The sequence below is a fragment of the Salvia miltiorrhiza genome, chromosome 4 (assembly GCF_028751815.1).
Source record: "Salvia miltiorrhiza cultivar Shanhuang (shh) chromosome 4, IMPLAD_Smil_shh, whole genome shotgun sequence".
Lineage (NCBI taxonomy): Eukaryota > Viridiplantae > Streptophyta > Magnoliopsida > Lamiales > Lamiaceae > Salvia > Salvia miltiorrhiza.
This window is the reverse complement of record NC_080390.1, coordinates 37,688,121-37,709,274: the sequence shown is the minus strand read 5'-3', so window position 1 is coordinate 37,709,274 and position 21,154 is coordinate 37,688,121. Positions and strand designations below refer to the sequence as shown.

Sequence of the window (21,154 nt, the reverse complement as noted above, 5' to 3'; positions counted from 1 at the left end):
AAGAGAAACTTAAGACTAACAACGTGCTCAACAAAGGCTATTGCGAAACAAAAGTATTTCCACTGCGTATGTTATCATTCTAACTGATCTATCCTCTGATAGTCAGGGAGACTTATAACATCTCTGTTTTAACAAACTCGACTGAAGCCTTACGTGCATCAGTTAAGTTCTTGAGACTTAACTGATAACTCATTACTGAAGAAACTTTCAGTATCAGTCGTCAACCCTATTTTGGTCAAAACTCTTTTTAGTAAACAGGTGTCTAAGTTTGTGTGTAAAGTTTCGTTCTGATATCTATTTTGAGATCCCTCTGATTTCATAAAAATAGCCTATAGGTGTATTCCCCCCCTCCCCCCGTATACACCTATTCGAGACCCTCCGAACCTATCATATAGTTTTTTTTCTTATGACCACATAAGACTTTTCTTTATAGAAAATAAGACATTAAGATTTTTTAATTGTATTGAGACTTTTGCTCAAGTATCAATTATTACTTTTCATAAAATAAAATAAGATTTTTCTTTGAAGCAAACAAGACTTTTCTTGATAGTAAATAAACTTTTAAGACTTTTTATTCTTATATGAAAATTTTGCTTGAATGTAAATAATATCTTTAATAAAATCAAATAAGACTTTTCTCAAGAACAAATAAGACTTTTCTTAAGAGTAAATAAGATTTTATTCGAAATGAGACTTTCCATATAATCAAATAAAACTTTATAAAAATAAAAATTAACAAAGACTATGTGGTACTCCCTCCGTCCCATTTAAAATGTCTCAAAACTATAGGACAATACTATAGTTTTGGGATATTTAAATGGGATGACGAGAGTACAATGGATAAAATATTGGTTTTGGAGCTAGAGATCCCAAGTTCAATCCTCAACTTAAGCATGTATTTAATTTAAAATTTTAAATTAGAACTTCTGCCCGCGCTCTTGCTCGCAACCCAGTCTCAAGCTATAAATCGTTTCAAATAGAGACCAATTTATATGAACATGAAATTACTCCCTTCGTTCCATTAGCAATGTGTATAAAGTGAGCTGGGCCTACTGTTAATAATGTTTTAAATGGTTAAATTTTTAATAAAAAATGTATGAGACAATTTTAGTGGGATGTCACAATATAGTAATTGGGACATTACTAATGGGACAGAGGAAGTAATATTTTGATTCATTTAGTTGACAAAAGATAAATTATGCTCCCCCTGTCCATCAAAGATATATACAGTACAATTGGAGGACACGAGCTTTGATAAATGGTTAATAATATATAAAAGTTGATTTATTAGACAATTAATAAATGATTTGTGAATGAGTTAATATTTTGAGTCATTTACTTGACAAACCATAATTTATGCTCCCTCTGTCCACCAAAGATGTGGCACTATTTGGAGAGCACAAGCTTTGATAAATGGTTGATAGATATGTATAAAAAAGTAGATTTATTAGGAAATTAATAAATGATTTGTGAATGATTTTTTTGTAAATATTGAGTACTATAAATTAAGTTGAAAATATAATGGTATATGTACTATAAAGTTAAAACAATACATTTATTGTAGATAGACTAAAATAATAAAAAAAAATTAAACTTTTCGTGGATAGAGGAAGCATAAAAATAGAGATGCAAAAAGGATCAAACATTTAATTATTTTGAGATTTTAAGTGTCAAGTAGTTATCGGTTTACACGTATAAGATACATATAAATACGACCCATTAAGAATTTGCTCAACACGAACATATACATGATACGATTTATACAAAAATGGACACGAACACCAACACGAACACAATTATAAACATAATAGCAACACGATTTAATGTGTGTTGGCACCATACAAAAACGATATGCTCCGTTAAAAAATTAAATTGCGAGTGAAAAGGAAGAAGTTAGCGGCATTAACAATGTGTAGAAAAAAGTGTCAACTCAAACAAACTCTAACTATAAAATAGAAATTAAAATAATTATTCAAAAACAATAATAATATTAATTATGACGAGTTATACGAATTCAACACGAAATTATCGTGTCAGGCACGAATATAATAAGACTTTATACTAGTTCATTAATCTTGTGCGAATTAGTATCATGCTTTTTTCTCGTGCCAAAATTGTCAGCCATTTGTGCAGGCCTTAAAACTTCTAACTTCTACGCTATCTCTAAAATATAAATATAGGGCTCTATTTCTAGGTTCTCTCAAAAAAAAAGGCAAACAATACAAAGAAAAAGAAGCAAATAGCAGAACCAATATGACAAATGCATTTATCATGCTTGTACAAGGAAAATCAATCACTACCATCGACCAAAATAATACATGGTATGTTTAAAAGCAAGGCAGAAGACACTATATTATGGAGATGGATCTCACTCACCATAATATTTGAGCAGCAGGTTTACATAGATACAAAACACTGCAATGCCACCACCACATATCAATATAAGCTACATACACTCTTCACAACCAACCCAATTCATTCATATGCTATCATTTGAACTACCATTACCGTTTATCAACCTCTGAAACGCACAGGCAGCAAGAGTCCTTCCAGCCAATAGGCTAAACCTCGACTTATTGGATGATCGAGCTACATTACTTGTTGATGAAGCACGGTTGCCACCTTCACGAGTAGTTATTTGTACGGACTCCCCTCTATACTCTGGTACGCTTGCATTGCTCGTGTTCCAATCCATGGTCTGAAGCTCAACCTCGTCCACATCCAAATTCACGGCCAACGACTCCCTCCTTGCCCTGAGCTGACCCACGACCCCACTTGACACTCCTCTACACTTCTTAACCTTGATCTTCACCAGATTTGGGCAGCCAGTGGCAAATGCCTCAATCCCAGAATCTGTAATATGACAACCCTTTATACAGAGCTTCTTCAACGCCTTGCACTTTGCAGCAACACACGAAATCTCAGCATCTCCAATGGTTTCACTCCCGCAAAGTGCTAATCTTTCCAACTTGAGGCAATTTGAGGCCATTGCCATCAAACTCGCCAACGTTGGGTTCACCCCGGTAAGCACCAACTCCACGAGGTTCATACTATTCTTGGCAATAGCAATCAATCCCTCATCACCTATCCTATTAGTTCTCCACCCGTCAATATGAAGCTTCCTCAAAAGCCTACAGTTCTCAGCAATGGCGGAAATCCCATCATTGGAGCAATCGGGAGTCTTAACCAAATGAAAATTCTCCAAATCAGGGCACTTGGAAATGGCCATCAATCCGGCGTCGCTCACCTGCAGCCTCTCCAAATGAACCTCCATTAAACAATTCTTCCGCCCCGCCACCGACTCGAGTAATCTATCCCAATCCCCCAAACACCTAATTATTTTCAATGTTTTCAAATTCTTCGATTCAATAACTAGAGGCGAGAAACATTGACCGTTATAGAGCTCCTTAAGCGTAATTGACCTAAGACTGGAACTGGCAATGCCGGGGCCAATCGGCTCGGCGGCGAACCCGTTCTCGATTCCGCGTAAACGCTTAATAGAGAGCTCTTCTAGCGAGGAGCAATTGCTCAATAGCGCATTCATACCTTTAGCGCCAAACATACACGAGGTACAGGAGAATTTACGCAGTTTTTTGCAATTTTGAGCCAAAGCCAACATACCTAGATCGGAGATCTCGCGGCAGCCGCGGAGTTTGAGGCGAGTGAGGTTACCGCAGCGTTGGGAGATCAACGCCAACGCGGCGTCGTTTATGCTCGCGGATTTACGGTCGCAACGGAGGGCGAGTTTGGTGACTGAATCGAAGCGGGTGAAAATCGCGGGAAGGTAGGGGGTGGCCTCGCTGGAGGCGCTCAGGGAGAGGCGGTGGCGGCTCTGGCCGTCCACGGCGAGCCATCGGCGACAAACCAGGGAGATCCTCTTCCGGTCGCCGGAGCTCAGGCATTGGAAGATTAGGGCTAGGCATTCATCGGGGATCTCCGACGTATAGTCTTGTTCCTGATTCGAGGAACCGCTGTCGGGAGGCGGCGGAGTGGAATCGGAGGAGGAGATGTTGTCGTGGTGAGGAGAGAGGCTGAGATCGGCGATACAGGCCGAGCCACCGGAGGAATAGCCATGGGCAGAGGTGTTCTGGCCCATTTCCACGATGGCTCGTCAATGACACGCGCCGCCGGATGGTGAGAAGCGAATTTGGAGGTGGAGAGGTGGTTTCGGGGATTAAATTATCAGATTGTTTTTGGGGAGGATTTAAATTGTTGCGATGAATTAATAATGGTGGTTGATGATAACGTATTTGTATGAATGAATAATGATGATAAATCAAATTTGACCCGTCAAAAGCGTGGTTGTGGGGGCGGCGCGTCGGTGCCACTGCCAGACTAAGCTGCATTTGAAAACTCAGTTGTCGTGAATATATATGCCAGAAATTACAAACAAATTGATATTAAGCCAACGAAATATATTAGTAAAACATTTTCAGAGTAATAAAATATACGATTCTATCATAAGAAAAAGAATATTATTATTAAAATAATTGAGACTTGGAAAATGTTCCTAATTTGCGGCTAGACTTTGAATTTGAGACGAGGAACACGTCAAATTGTGTTGCATATTTCTTTTTGTGAACCGTCTTCGGCAATGCCGACTTTGCGTTGACAATTTCCTGAACGTCTGTGTCTAAATCTACTGCCTTCCTCTCGAGAGACTACAAAATGTTTGGTTAATAAAGAATAAGTAACATACGCAGACAACAGGTTAATAATAATAAGCAGAAAAAATGATTAATGCATATATAACCATGAATTTTGGGCATTTTTATTTTATTTTAACCTCTAACGAAAAATTGGTGTATGAATATTTAAATTTTTAATTATTTCTGATTTTAACTGGGAAAACAATATCCGATCATATACGTAGATTTAATTAGGGTACATTCTGCGTGATTGTAATTAGAATAGATTTAATTTATCCGTTTTTCTAAGTATGACACGACGTTGTTTAGTATTTATTAGTCACATGAGCCAGTTATAAGTCACGTACTTAAGATTAAAATGTCACGTATGTAATTAGATACTGTTCTTGAAGTTAAAATCACAATCAATTAAAAGTTCAAATATTTAAATGCAAAATCTTTTGTTATGATGAGTTTACTTTGATACATAAATTTATCATTGGAAAAAGAGGGATAACAAAAATTTATGTCTTTAAATGGGGTTCGGATCCTCTGTCCCACAAATGATGTCCCACTGTCAAAACTACGTAGTTTTGATAGTATTCTAACTTAATACATAAAGTGTTTGGTGCATTGGTTGAAGCCGTATTAGCATAGATAAATGGGCTTATACGGGTGTTTGGTGTCTGGATACACATCCCACGAAGCCCGGGAAAAAGGCTTGGCCCGGTGACTTTTCACTGTTCCATCTATATTACCCAGCCGATCGATCCGATCCCCACCCTCCGATACCGTTGCTAGCATTTATCAAAAGCTAAATTCTGCCTTAATTGCCCTCTGATTTTTCCTTCAAAATTCACCCAAGAAATTCAGCTGCCCATTTCTACTATGTCCCGCCGACAATCTGGCAAGCTTTGCAGAAGAAACTCCCGGCGACTGAAACTAAAAAACAATACCCCGAAATCTCAGACCGACGCAGATCAGATCTGCTTCATTTCGATCCCAATTTGGCACCGGTTTCGAATGCGCACCCAAACGTATCGCCGGTGCTCTCCCATCTCAGCGGGAAGAATTTCTCCGGCATTGACACAGTTTTTTCTCAAGAACCGATTTTTACGAATGAGTGGATTTTGTAAGAAAAATTGGTCGAAGAAATGACGTTAAAAAATTATGGTTTTTGGTGGGATCAGCGAGAATTGGAGGGAGGTGTTTGGGCTTTTGTGGGATCAAGATTTGGGAGAGAATGTAAAGAAGTATTGAGCTAAAAAATCAGAAATCAGAGAAAGAAAAATGTGAAGAGCGACAATGGGATGGTGAGAAAAATTGTGAAATGGGGGTGGAGACAGAAAATGGTGAAGGGGTGGTGGGTGTTGACCGATTTTTTTAAAATGTTTTCAATTTTTACTTATTTATAAAAGATAGTATTTAAATTTGTAAAAGGATATAATTGTAATTTACTTATTTAATCTAGATTTTAATCTAGGATACCAAACAACTAATTCATAATATCTATATTTTATCGGATATATTAAAAAAAAATAATAAGATACATTTTTAATCTTGGTCTACCAAACATTGAGATATATTATTAATCTCACTTTATATATGATACACATCTCACATTTTATCTATCATGTCTTATCCCAAGAGAGGTATCATAGAGATACTCACGGCTCAAAGTTTCCGGCTCGGCTTCACTCCAAAAATCAAATCTTTTTCCTTGAAGAAGATCTCATTCAGTTCGGAAAAGAAGGAAAGTTTCTGATGGATATCCTCCCTCTATCCCCTTCGTTCTTCCCACAGCCACTATTCTTGTAACACCCCAAATATTTAGCCACTATTCTTGTAACACTCCAAATATTTAGATTTATTATAGAGAGTTAATTTCTAGTATTTTCTTTTATAGCTTATTTTTTTTTAACAATTACATGATACATATAGATATGCACCATTAATTTTATTATTATTATTATTATTATTATTATTATTATTATTATTATTATTATTATTATTATTATTATTATTATTATTATTATTATTATTATTATTATTAATGATTCCTAATAGAACTAGAACTCTTTAGAAACTAGTATAAATATGAGATCTATTTTTTTAAACCCTAAAAAAACACACGAACGCTGTACGCAGAACGAAGCAAGAAAAAAAAATCGGTGCACATATTATTCCCTTCTAATTGTTCGCATATATTTATTTTTTTCCTCTTTGCTTTACTTTGTTTGGTGAATCATAAAAGGATGGGTATCTATTTAATCGGTGAATTATTAGGGAATCGTGAATTGTACCTAGTTTTGATCGGAGAAAACAAAAGAGAGTAATCGGAATTTTAGAGCACGAGAGTAAGGTTGCTGCTTGATAATAAAAGATAACGTATCTGTACAATGTGTGCATGCACGAGTATTTATAGAGGAATACAAGCTAAGGATAAGAAAGTAATTTCGCTCCCCGAACACGCTCCTCGCATGGACGGGGGCAAAATAGTAAACTCCTATCTAAGAACATGCACTCCGTGTGGTCAGGGGCAAAAAGGTAGATTCACTGGTGAGGTGGACGATTCCTCTGGCGCAAGCCTTCCCTCTGGCAAGGACCTTTCCTCTAATTAAGTATTATTCCTCTGGCGAATATGATTCCTCTGGCGAGTATGATTCTTCTGATGAAAGCTATCTCGCTGCTCCCCGTGATTCCCCTGGTAAAGTCATTCCTCTGTTCCGCATATATTACTCCTCATCATTGTTCTAGGTAATTAGTTTTGATCAAGTGCTTTATGCATGTGAGTTTGTTTACAAGTTCCAATGTATTCAAAGTATTTTTTTTTTTTTCGTATGTTTAGTTAATCAAATTTTAGGCATTTAGCACTTTCTTTTATTTTGATTAATGAAAGTACTGCTCGTTAACATAGAATGAGTTGATCAATTCTTTGTACAAATTTAGTAAATTGATTAAATTTAATATACAGACGTGTACGCTTTGAGTTATTTTAAAATTTGAAATAAAACATGATTTTATACATGTATTTCCATCTTCCTGTTTCAACACCTATATATAAAGGCTATTGAAATTAGTTTACTGTAGGAATAAGTTATTTTTTAAAAAAATATATTATTCTTGTCTGATTAGTTAATAATATTGACTTTTTATTATCACATATAAGGATGTGCTTTATATTTTAATTAGATTGATAAATTAGGCCAAAACTTTATAAAATTAGTTAATTACGAATTGTTACAAACTATTAAGTTTTGTTTAAACTTCCAGGAATTTTGAATGGAGGCGTTTTATTTATAAGTGTATACGTATGATTGATCATAGGATATCAGAATAAGGTTTAAATTAGACCCTCATAAAATTATTCTTTTTATTGAATTAGGTGCGGGGCATTTAAGATTTTCATCTCGGAATTTGTTTGATTTTATTGTCTACGACATTAAGGTGAGAGATTATATGCTTGTGGTTATATTCATGTATGTTTTTATATGCTCTTATTTCATATTTGATTATACTTGCTCAGCCATGTAGAAATACATGTTCAGAATTTCAGCCATGTAGAAATACATGTTCAGAATATCAGCCATGTTGAAATACATGTTCAGCCATGTAGAAATACATGTTCAGAATATTAGCCATGTTGAAATACATGTTCAGGGGCTCTCAGTTCGCCCATCAGATTATCAGTATATGTGTATGACAATGTGAATTATTTGCATGTTCAAGCGTATGTGAATATGTGCATGATTTCTCACTGAGTATATTTTCAATATGCTCACCCTTTATCTTTTCAGTTTTGCAGTTCTGGAGTCGAGGTGGCCATGGAAGTCGAGAATGACTAGAGATTTAGTATTTCTATGAAAATTTAAATTGAACTTGTTACTTTTCAGTTTATCATTTTTACTATATTAGTTTTTGAACAAGTTCGTTTTAAATTATTTTAAACTTTGTTAGTCAAGAAATTTTATTTTGTCTATTAGTTCTTCAAGATTTTAAATTAAAAAGCTTATGAAAATCGGGCTGTTACGATTCTATTCTGTATCAAATTTCTTGCTTTGTTCACTGCTGCTTCTATTTCGTCTCTTTAATCAACGCCAACTGCTCGACAAAAATTCTGTTAGAGAATTCTGTATTCTTGAGGCAGTGGTTTGGCGCGGTGCGTTGCTTTCAAGGGAAACAATACGTTTGGCGACGCGAGCAACGCGATTCTTCAATCGTGGTTGAGCCGCACCTAATCGATTTATCTAAATCGTGAACATTTATTGCACTTGTAAGATTTCTTATCTATCATGTAGCATGATATTTTCAAATTTCTATTCTTTAAATTGTATTATTTCAAGTAAAGTCCATTTAGAGATTGTTGTGAATTGTGATGAAGCACCGTGAAGTTTATTGATTTACAATGTTAGTTTTACACGGGAGGTATTTGCTAAACATTAGCTCGTGTGATAAGTATTCCATGTCGCTTGATGGCCATTTACTAGATCAGCTCGGTGAAGAACTGTGGAGTGCGGCAGATACTATTAAAAACTGCTGCAAGAATACGATGCTATGATAGTTTCTTCTGCTACATTGGGTGAGAAGTCGTCTATTCCAATTTCTAAAGAACGCGGAGCCAATCAGCCTCTTAAAATTGTGCTGTCAAAATGTTTGAATCCCTGACCAAGATTGCTGCTCTCGAAGATGATGGAACTTCCAAATTGTTGATAGTCAGTGAGAAAGACACGGGCGACAAGCAACACACCTATGCAAGGAGTCCAAACACTATCTCTGGAAAAGATAAGTCCTCTCAAATTCTTGAACACTGCAAGAATGAAGGACTCTGCTGGATCTGACGGGTAACCTTGTGGATTTTGAGGATATAAATTTAAAGAGGACTTCAAACAAAACTTGTTCCAGAAATTGGTGGTCAAGGTGCTGCCATTTTTTGGAGGTGATCATGAGAGATATCTGAATAACATGGACCTAAGAGGAAAGGTGAAAGGTGAAGAAATTGATATCATCTGTCCATGGTAAAAGTGTTCCTACTTTCAGGATATTTCTGATCCAATTATTTGCATAGACTGCAAATTCTTCTCTATGCCCTCATAATCTTGTTCAAGACGATAATTTGGTAGATTTTATTACGATGAAACTCATAGCTCCAAGCTGGTTGAGGAACATTTTTGTATAGAAAACTTTTAGTAGTTGTGGATTGTGCATTCAAATTAATGCATTTACTGAAGTGAAATAATACATGAGACGATTTATGGATGATGAAGTTGACATGATGAGCACATATGAATGTAACAAAGAAAAAAGGAAAATGATACCTACAATACATTATTTTTGCCTTATACTCTAACATTTAACTCTGATATGGTATAAATATTTTTCTTCCTTCTTCTCATCATATATCTGAAAAAGAAATTTACAAAGATTTTTCTCTTTAGTTTCTATTTCTTTTTTCCTTCTTCCTTTTTGTGAAAAATAAGTAGATACCACAATGTGCAAAGACATTGGTTGGAAATTGAATTTTAATTGGCTAATAAAGGCAACATCATCGATTCATCAAAAAAAGAAAAGATTGTTGAGAATGCGATAAAAAGATTGTAATTAGAAACAATGTTTGATGATCATCATAATAGCATGTGACAAATCATTCTTTGGGTCACCTATACAGTTTCTCAAACAAAGAAAGGTCATTGGTATCTATAAATTGGAATAACAAAAGGAACAAGAAGAACAAAGAAAAAGAGACAAAGAAAGCCATTTTTTATTTAATAATCATGCCTTAAATAGTTTAAAAATCATAAGAAATCCATTCCATTCATCAAGGAGTGAACTAATCTGCAACAATGGCTAATATGAAACTTCACAAAACTTCGCATATATTAATCATCTTCTAATATCCTGTTAGTTGATTATTAACAAAGAAGGCTAAAAACTAGCATTTGAGCATGTTTGGAAACTGCAACTAAAAATTGCAGGAAAGCCAACTAGCTCTTTGAAAAATATAAGTGTTCCCCAAAAAAATAAATGTGTTTCCAATAGATGTGTAGAACTAAAGAATATCCATTTGAAGCTCAATGAGCATTACAACAAATTAATGAAAGAGCATAAGTATTACAATCATAACGTATTTCCATAATCGGACCAATGATTTAACCAGTCTAATTACTAGTCATTCAACTAGTGCAGCGAAACACTCTTACGCCACAACTTAAATGGATTTGTCATTGTGGCTTTTGCTCCTTTTATACTAAAACCCATACGTTTTGAATACTTCAAGTAAAACTCATGAGCATCATCTCCAGTGTCAAAGGACATACCAATCTTTGGGTTATCTTCCTCATTGTTCAAACTCATAAAATTGACTGGCTGATTTGTATTATTGTCATCAACCACATCATTGATATCACTATCATTATTCATTTCATTGATATCTTCAAAACTCAAACGACGAGAAGATATACATCCACTATCCATAGTGATATTTTCCTTGGCCTAAATTCAAAGTAATAGGAAAAAAAAGGTTATAGCTAATAGATAATCAATCTCTTTTTCGTTGTAATAGAACTGAAAACTTCATATATAAATTTAGCTCACACTTTATTTAAGCTCAAAATGGATGGTGCTGCAACACAATATTAATCAACCACAAGCAACTGGTATACCAGTTTAGCATTTTATTATTCATTATTTTACTGGAACTAAATCAGTTTTTACAGCTTAATTAACTGAAAGTATACGGTGATTGTAATACAAACTGTTCAAGACAAGATAAAGCAAAAGGTGATTTTTAAATAAACTCAACAAAGGGTAGTTTCAAAATATGATCAATTAGATTCTTTCACGTACTTAGAGTAACATATGGCTTTCTTGTTAGCATATAATGGATATAGGTCATACGATTAATACAAACTGGTGTACAAACTGGTAGTTTCAAAATATGATCAAGTAAATCAATAAACTTCATGGTGCCTCATCACAATTCACAAAGTTTCACAAGAAACACTTCAAGGGAAGAGAAAGAGAACACTAGCCCAGATAGTTGGAACTTTGTAAGATACTTGTATGTTGGAACTTTTGTAAAATACTTGTAATGTTTATTTATTGAATTTTAGTCTATATTGAATGACATTAAAAACTGAATTGTTGAAGTTTGAGTGTGTGTTTGGTTGTAATTGCACAGGTAGTTGATAACCAAGGATAACGAAAAAAATAAACAAAATTGTTTTTTTTTTGTAGAAATATACTGACGAATATATTTCGTCGGTGAGAAATAGAATTTCTCCAGTCACGTTCCGGTCAAGCTCATCACCGACAGACTAATTCCATCGGTACTTACCGGCGACGGTGACGGCATCGCCACGATGTTACCGACCAATCTTCCATCGCTAAATCTGTTGGTATTCACCGACGACAATACAGTTTCGTTGGTGCACTGTTTACCGACACTGTTGACGACGTTGGACCACAACCGTCGTTTGGCTGTCGATGGTTTACTATACCGACAAAATTTGCGATGATACCGATGAAAAAGTCCGTCGGTGATCGTGAGTATTGTTGTAGTGAAAGTTGTGAGGCTCTTGCATCGACAATTCTTCAACTTCATTTGCAATCATGCCTAACTTCATATCATGTACTCATCAAAGAATTACTCCATTTTTGGACATTACTGCACCACAAGCCAATTTTTATCTCACTATCATAACATTACAATAAAAGTGGATCAATTCCTCCACTCATAACAAAACTCCCCTAACATTTATTAAAATCCATGCCACATAAAATGATGCACGCTCTTGTGGAACAAAGAGAATATATACATCCTAACTTTAGATTAATTAACTCTAATAATCAATTATCAATTTAAAATATAGAAAATAAAATATTAAAAAATAATTATAAACCTTAATTAAATTAAAGTACCAGAGTTATTTATTTTAAAACTATACTAAAACATAATAAGTTAAAATTAAATGAAAAAAAAATAAAAACTATAAAAAACTTTATAGTGAAACAGTGACTAGGTGCATTTAAAGATGTACTTCCCATATCTATATATTTTGTTGGAAACTTTAAGGCACAAAATTCAAGTCTATGACTTCCTTCTAGTTCTAGTTCTAGTTCTAGATATAGAAGACGAAGCAGAAATATAAATGAATTCAGAAACACGTTCAGAAGAGATAATTTCTCAACAATAGAATGACATAGAATGTGAATACGAAAAGGATTGCCAAAACTTTGGCGCGGATGAGCTTAGCATGAGCCTCATCAACGTACAAATCCACAACCAACGACGCCCTCCTCTCCCTAAGCAACTCCACCACTCCTCTCGACACCCCTCTACACTTGTCCACCTCAATCCTCACCAAACTCGGACACCCGTAGGCCACCGCCTTGATCCCCGAATCCGTCACGCGGCACCGCTTTATGCGCAGCTTCCTCAGCGCCGTGCAGCGTGCCACCATGCACGAGATCTCACGATCACCGATGGTCTTGCTCGAGCACAGCGCCACCGTCTCCAGCTTCCGACAGTTGGAGCCGATCGCCGTCAAACACTCGGAGCTCGGCTCCACCCCGACCAGCACCAGCTCCACTAGGTTACCACTGCTCTCCGCTATCGCCATCAGCCCCGAATCGCCTATCCGGTTACTCCTGCACCCAATGCCAGACATAGTAAGCTCCACGAACAATATATCTTTTATAAAATGGTTAAATTATTGGTTTTTGGTGAAATGTTTTGTGCAAAAGCCTCTATTATGAGACTGTGTAGTAGGAAACAGTCTTTTAACAATCTCAAAATAAAAATCTAAAAATCATAGCTCTTATCATGAAAATTTTCTGCATCTGCCCCTACCTGCAGCCGTCGATGTGGAGCTTCCTCAAAAGCTTGCACTTGTTAGCAATGGTGGAAATCCCTTGGTTGGAGAAATCCGGAGCTCTAGCCAAGTGAAACACCTCCAAATTCGAGCATTTGGAAACGGCCGTTAGCCCGACATCACTCACCTGCACCTTCTCCAGATGAATCTCCTTCAAGAAATTGTTTCGCCTCGCAACGTCGTGGAGTAGTCCGTCCCAATTTCCCGTGCAGCTCAAGATCTTCAACGTCGTTAGGTTCTTGGATTCGGTAACCAAGGAGCAGAAGCAGTGGCCGTTGTATAGCTTTTTAAGCTTTATTGACCTAAGATGAAGAAACGCAGCTTAGGTAATTAGTAATTAAGATTATTTTCTTCCAACCAGTAGGGTGTGTGAGAATTATAACTTAGAAAAAAGAAAAAAAGCTGACCTAAGACTTGAGGCAGCGACACCGGGGCTGATTGGCTCGCCATCTTTGATGCCGCGGAGGCGCTTGACGGAGAGCTCTTGAAGCGAAGAGCAATTGTTTAGAAGCGAAGCCATGCCTTATGTAGACAATTAAAATATTTAGCAAATAATATTGCGGCACGTATAAATTGTGAATTGAAATTTTCATGTTAATCTTTACACCTTTATCTCCGAAGGTGCACGATGTGCATGAGAATTTGCGCAATGATTTGCAGTTCTGAGCCAGGGCGAGAATGCCGACGCCGGAGACCTCGCGGCAGCGGCGGAGCTTGAGGCGGGCGAGGTTGTGGCAGCGTTGGGAGATGAGGATCAGCGCGTGGTCGTTTATGCTGACGGAGTTGCGGTTGCAATGGAGGGCGAGCTCGGTGATGGAGTCGAAGCGGGTGAGGATTGCGGGGAGGCGGATGGTGACGCGGCTGGAGGCGTTGAGGGCGAGGCGGCGACGGTTCTGGCCCTCCACCACAAGCCAGCGGCGGCAGACCAATAGGCAGTTGTTCCTGTCATCGTAGCTCAGGCGTTGGAAGATCAAGGCTAGACATCCGTCGGGGATAGCGGAGGTGAAGTCTTGTTCTTGGTTGTCGGCGGACGGCTCGCCCGGGTTATGGCCGTGGGTGGAGGTGGCTTGACCCATCTCCGGATCCTCTCACGAGGGCACGTCCATAACACGCGCCGCCGTCGTAGAAGGGCGAAGTTGGTGGGTGTGGAGGTGGTTTTGGGGGAGAAAACTGATTTGAGTTTGGATGGATGGGAATTGTTGTATGTGGTTTACCAAAAATGAAATGTAGTCCGTCAAAAGCTCGATCGGTATGGTTTATGGAGGACACGTGGGATCCTCTGTCCCATTATTTTGTGTGTATCACTCTTAATTTATTACTATAATTTTTAATTATATTTTCTTTAATGTTAATTTATTACTATGCTTTAATATTATAAAAAGATAATTAACAAGGGTTCATTCATCCAATTATGGTTTATAATTATTTTTTTAAAATAAGACCATAACTTTGAGTGTTTTTTAAAAGAGGACTATTTGTATGAAATTTGAAAATGAGGACTATAACTTCTATTTTTTACATTGACACTTCTATTTCTGGCCCAAAATCAATTATTTGGGCTTTCGATGGCACTTAAAGCCTATTGCTGACGTGGTCGTGCCATGTCACTTTTTTGGCATTTTTTTTTCTTTTTTGTATTATCGATTTTTTAACACATTTTAGGCAGAAATAAAAATTTAATTAAAATTGGGTTAATTGCACCAAATATCACCAACTTTGCCTGAATACCATTTTCCCCATGATTTTAAAAAATTTCACTTTTTATCACAGATTGAATTAGTCGTTAATTTTTCCCACAATTTTTAGCTCCGGTAACCGAAAAGTTGACGTGACGCTGATTTGGATTTAAATTTACACCTAACATTGATGTGGAATATATATCAATTCATTAATTCTCTCTCTCTCTTGCGGTTTCTCCCTCCCGTTCCATCTCCCTCTCATTCTCTCCCTCAGAAATTTAAGGCGGCAGCGGCGGCGACTCGACGACCCTTTCTTTCCAGCGGTGCTGACTTCCTCCAGTGGGCGGGACTTCCTCCGGCAGCGGTGCGGCGACACTTCCTCCATCGGCGGCTGCTTCGCGGCATCAGAGCCCCTCTGCCCTCGGTTTTTACACTCCAGCGGCAGCGGCGCGTTCCTCCGACGCGACTTCTTCGCCTCTTTTCCCCTCCTGCACTGTACTCTTTCTCTCTTTTATATCTTTTTTCCCTTCGATGAATTATTTTTTGTTTCTGATTTCGATTACTATGTGTGTTCTCTTATTTTTTGGTTTTCATTCTTGCCACCCACCCGCGACGGCCAACTCTGCCGCCGACGGCTGAAATCGCCGAAGCTCCGTCGTCCTTCGCCCCCAAACTCAAAAATACAGAACCGAATTGTCCCCGCAAATCATCGCAAACCACCAATTGTCCGAGTGAAGAATGAAAAAAAAAATGAAAAATTATGGGAAAATGAAATTCGGACAAAGTTCATGATATTTGGTGTAATAAAAAAAAACACAACTTTTTCAATCGCCGGAGTGGAACGTGTGTGACGTGTGCTGGCGAGCCACATTAGCGCCACGTCAACTCCGATCTGAGAGGGGAAAAAATCGTGGGAAAAATGAACAACTAATTCAATTTGTGATAAAAAATAGAATTTTTTAAAATTATGGGGAAAATGGAATTCGGGCAAAGTTGGTGATATTTGGTGCAATTAACCCATTAAAATTTAATTTAACTAAAATAAAGATAAATAAATATATAAGAAGAGGATGTGCACTATATTGAAATACGAATATTATTTGAACATATTTCTTTGTATTATTGTTGAGACAATTTAACATAATTTATGTGTTAAATAATTACTTTTTTTTATAAATACTAAGTGTAAAAAATATTTTTTTAAATGTGTAATTTTTAAAAAAGCAAAATTTTATTTATATTTTTAGGCTAAAAAGTGCTAAAAAACCGATAATACGAAAAAAGGAAGAAGTTTTTTTGCTCGACGGGTGACATGGCACGGCCACATCAGCAACGAGCATTAGGTGTCACCAAAAGCCCAAATAATTAATTTTGGGCCTGAAATAAAAGTGTAAATATAAAAAACAAAAGTTATATTCCTTATTTTCAAATTCTATAACATATTATCATTTTTCTGAAAACATCGAAAGATATGATCGTGTTTTAACAATTAACTCTTACAAAATTAGACATGTAAAAAATTATCAGAATGTTTAGATGGAAAGCTTGGAAACCTTTTATGAGTATTCAATCATTTGTTGGCCAAGTGTCCGCAGCATCAGATGGAATATGATTAAGAAAGCACGAGGTCTCATACTAGCTGGCCGTGAAGGATCGTGAAGGATCCTTTTTGAATAAAATGCAATGTGTTGTGTTCAAATCATTTGGGCCCAAGCCACTAATTGAAAAATATTTGGGCTCTACCCTAAGCAAAAATAATTGACAATGTAAAGAGAGAAGCTTAGGCACGAAGGATTGAGTTTGAGGGAAAACAATTTTATTATTCTATAAATAAATTAAAAAAAAAATCCCAAAATATTTGGATCCTAAAAATGCTGCTAAAGCGTGTTGATCCCGGGTCATGAGAAAGTAAGAGAGGACTCAACAATTATAAGGGGTTTGAACAATTATATACATTAATAAATATATGAATTTATATATTTTTGGAGGCTCCTATTTTTCGGACTCCTATAATGTCGATCACCCTACACAGGACCTAGAATTGCCTCTAAGTACTTGTTACGTAATTCATTTATGTTTTTAAAAGTATCAAATTGCCCATAAAATATTAGCAAGCTGAGTACGCGCGGCAGTGAGTATCTTTTTACCCTTTGTTAACTTTCCAAATATAAGTATACAAATATATATTTCTTGGAGTTTCTGTGAAACAAGACAAACTCGTGTGTTAATTTGTGATGGTAGGACAAAATAAACATGTTAGTCTAGAATCATAGATACAAAAATCTCTACACAATTAGGGTTCGTGGATCAAGAAAATGAAGAAATTGGAAACTTGTCAAGTGTTTGAAGAGCCTCTTTCATTGATGGTCTCTTTTGTGGCACAGGTGATATGCAACTATACCCTAATCTCAGCAAAACCAACAAGGCATCCTCCTTCCCCTCCATCTCCGCACGGATCGCCACGTCAGCCGCTCTCAAAACTTTGCCCTTGTCGTAGTCCTCTGCTGACGTGGAAGATCCGAATAACGCTAGTCCGGGTCCCATTTCATCGGACACGATGACTTTTCCGGTCAACAGCTCGAGCAACACCACGCCGAACGAGAACACGTCCCACTTCGGATGGGGCTTGAGGCTCCTAAGGGATTCGGGCGCGTGGTAAGGCGAGAGGCCTATCGCGCTCGAGCTAGGGCTCGGTGTAGCCAGATCTTGGAAGCTCTCGCGCGACGCCGTCGATCTCTTGCTGCCGAGGTTCCGTGCCGACCCGCCGGCCTTTGAGCCGCCGATATCGCCCGCCACGAGCCTTTCTAGCCCAATATCTCCTATCTTGGGCTCCATGTCTGCGCCCAGAAGAATGTTACTGGGCTTGAGGTTTCCATGTACGTGCTTCTTTTCGTGGATGTAAGATAGCCCACGTGCCACGCCTTTTGCTATCCTGAGCCGCATTTCCCATGGTAAAGGACAAGGCGAGCATCCAGCTTTTCCTGAAAGTCACCACACACAACCAAAAAAAAAAGAAAAAGAGCAGGTTAGCAACAAAAAGGGCTTGTCACTTTCCGTGCAGATGACTACACAAGATATGGTTATTAATTACCGGTGCACACACATAGCTACCATGCGCAGTGAGCCAGGTTTTGAAATTTGACTTGCAATTATTTAAAACAAAATTAGGTTGGTTTTAGTTATAACTGCTCCACAGTCTAAACTCCCAGTCTTCCGCCGGCCCGCGCACATTAGCAGAGACTTGACTTTCCGACTACTGAAAAATGGATTACGCATGCTATGTCCCAACAATTTTCTAGTATTTAGAGAATTTGTTAGAAATTACTATGATACAATAGTAATTAGTAATTTTTATCGTTTAAAGTAAATGTCAAAAAAAAATATACTAGCTATTTATGAAATAATAAATTATAATAGTAAAAAATTTAAATTAAATGTTAACAAATTATCTAACCTAATATGGTACAAACAATTCTAATTAATTAACAAAGAACAAAATTATACTATAGCACACAAAGCTAAAACTGAAGGAAAAAGTGGGAAAGAAACTAAAAGAATGTAAAAAGGGATCAAAAATGGGAGACTAAAAGTAGGATAGAGATAGGATCCCAAATAAAAAATGGCGATGGAATCTGTTTCGATTTGTAGGTTAGTGAGCAGACTGTAATAAATTGGACAAATCAAGCAATCGGGACCGTTATAGCTAAATGTTTTTATGTGGAGCGAATCCAAATAATAGAATCTCGATGGTGACAATGCATAATCACATAACCAAGAAAATTATGGAGAGCTGAATAATTTTAGTTACTGTAAATTAAGAGGGACTTACTGTGACGGGCATTGGCAAGGCTACCATTAGGCAGATAATCGTAGATCACAAGCTTCTCGTCGGCGCCCCAATAGAAGCCTCGAATCCTGACCAAATTCGGGTGCACCAATTTGGCTATCACTCGAACTTGATTCTCGAAATCCTTGAACCGTTCAACCCCGCTTTCCCCGACGCGCCTGACGGCGAGTGTGGTGCCGTCTCCGAGCACGGCCTTGTACATTATGCTCGAGCCCGACGCCCCGAGGATGTAGGCCGACGCCTTCAGCAGCGTCTCCACCTCCAGCTCCTTCTCGCCGTCCACCGTCACCAGCGCCCCCCTCTCGTCTGGGGCGCCTTCTTCTTTCTCGGAGGAGTCTGTGGATGAGTTCGAGCTTGAATCCTTATCTTCATCGGCGGCGGCATGTCGTGGCTTTTTCAAGCAAGTCCACGTTCCCAGCCACCTCTGTTGTTGCGCCGGGGCTGACTCTGACGACGCCCAGTCGAACTCCTTGGCGCTTTCTGCTTCCCTTTTGATCGCATTTTCTTTTGCTTTCCTTCTTCTTCGCTTCCTCGCGTACAACACGTAGAGGAAGATGATTGCGAGGATTGCGATTCCGGCGACGTCTCCCAGGACTATTGCGACGATCGTTCCTCTCCTTAAACCAGTCTTTTTACCTCGTGAAGCGACGCCTCCCGTGGACGGATTGGAGGCTATGGTTTTCGGAATGGCGGCGATTGCCGGAGGAGAATCGGCCGGCGGAATTCCATTTCCGTCGGGAGATGGAGCAGGGCACGGGTTTTGAAGCGGCTCGCCGCATAATTCAGGGTTTCCGGAGAGTGAGTCCGCTGCTTGGTGGAGGAAAAGATCAGACGCCGGAACCGGGCCTGAGAGGTTGTTGTGTGAGAGATCCACGGTTGCGTTGGGCGGAATTTGGGTAGCGAATTCCGGCGGGATATTGCCTGAGAGCCTGTTATATGAAACGTTCAGATAAGAAAGACTAGGGCCGCCCAAGTCCGGCGGCAGAGATCCGTTGATCAAGTTGGAAGACAGATCTAAGACTTGAATTGACTCGATCTTCCCAGGAATGGGGCCGAAAAAGTAGTTATTCTTCAAAGAAACGGCTGTTAAATTCGGAGTCGCGGTCTGATTGAGGGGCAGTTTTCCTACCAGAGCATTGTCGGAGAGATTGAGAAGCCGGAGATTCCGAAGCTCTCCGAGGGGCTCCGGCAGGGTGCCGGAGAGAAAATTGCTGGACAAGTCAAAAAATTCGAGCTCCGAAACAGAGAACAAAGTGGAAGGGATGGAACCGTTGATGGAATTGTTGGAGAGATTGATGTTTTGGAGGTGGTCGATCATGCCGAGAGTGGCGGGGAGGGAGCCGCGGAGGCCGGAATCGGGGAGGGATAGGCCCGTAACACGGAAATAGGCCTCGCCGGAGCCCGGAGCTCCGCAGGTGACGCCGTTCCACGAGCACGGCGTGTCGTCGTTGGCGTTCCAGCTCCGCAGAGCTTGGAATGGATCGGCTGTGATGCTGTATTTGAACGACAGCAAGAGCACGCCGTCAGTGTTGAGCCCGAACGATCCGGCCCGAATAAGGAGGGCCAATGCGAGGGCCCATACATTCAGCAGATCCAAGTTTCGGGCTCTCATAATGCTTTGCAGCGATCCCACATATCGGTTTCTCGCAAACAGAAGAGGGGGAGAGAGAGAGATGAGAGAGAAAATGAATTAAGTGAGATTTATGATGAGGCACAAGGGACCATGTGGTGCGCGGTGCAAAAACAATAAATATTCACAAGGATCGGACAATAATGGTTTCACCAAAACTTTGCTAACCGAAAACCAAAATACTCTGTAATGAGACATCCATGATTGAAAAAATTATTAAGGACAAAGTACGACACACAATGATGCTGTCTTCTTTGTGAAAACCCACTCGGGTTTGTTATATTTAAGTACACATGTGGAGATATCTATGTAGAGATATTTTCAGGCTTTCAGCCAGAACCACTCTATAAATTACTAAAATTTAAAATCAATATCAACATTACATTATGCAAGTTAATGATAAAATAAATAGTTCAATCCATAATTTTTGCTATTTTGAGATTTTATTTAAAAATCTCACATCTTATTCGAAAATCCTCATTTTAAAAGATTACATTACA

The 21,154-nt window shown here is 38.4% G+C and overlaps 3 protein-coding genes across 3 annotated transcripts; all 3 read right to left on the bottom strand.

The window, feature by feature from the left end:
• Positions 1 to 2,240: 2,240 nt before the first annotated feature.
• On the bottom strand, positions 2,241 to 4,339 carry LOC131021474 (F-box protein SKIP2-like). Its single transcript, XM_057950670.1, has one exon. The coding sequence runs from the start codon at positions 4,094 to 4,096 to the stop codon at positions 2,480 to 2,482; it is 1,617 nt and encodes a 538-aa protein (XP_057806653.1). The 5' UTR covers positions 4,097 to 4,339; the 3' UTR covers positions 2,241 to 2,479.
• Positions 4,340 to 12,647: 8,308 nt separating this feature from the next.
• Positions 12,648 to 14,702, bottom strand: LOC131021473 (F-box protein At1g47056-like). The gene is made up of 4 exons (XM_057950669.1): positions 14,106 to 14,702; positions 13,906 to 14,020; positions 13,477 to 13,800; positions 12,648 to 13,274 (listed from the first exon to the last, which is right to left on the bottom strand). The coding sequence occupies exons 1-4, from the start codon at positions 14,572 to 14,574 to the stop codon at positions 12,794 to 12,796; spliced, it is 1,389 nt and encodes a 462-aa protein (XP_057806652.1). The 5' UTR covers positions 14,575 to 14,702; the 3' UTR covers positions 12,648 to 12,793.
• Positions 14,703 to 17,405: 2,703 nt separating this feature from the next.
• Positions 17,406 to 20,900, bottom strand: LOC131021471 (probable LRR receptor-like serine/threonine-protein kinase At4g37250). The gene is made up of 2 exons (XM_057950668.1): positions 19,007 to 20,900; positions 17,406 to 18,158 (listed from the first exon to the last, which is right to left on the bottom strand). Exons 1-2 carry the CDS (start codon positions 20,634 to 20,636, stop codon positions 17,485 to 17,487), a joined length of 2,304 nt encoding a protein of 767 aa, XP_057806651.1. The 5' UTR covers positions 20,637 to 20,900; the 3' UTR covers positions 17,406 to 17,484.
• Positions 20,901 to 21,154: the final 254 nt, after the last annotated feature.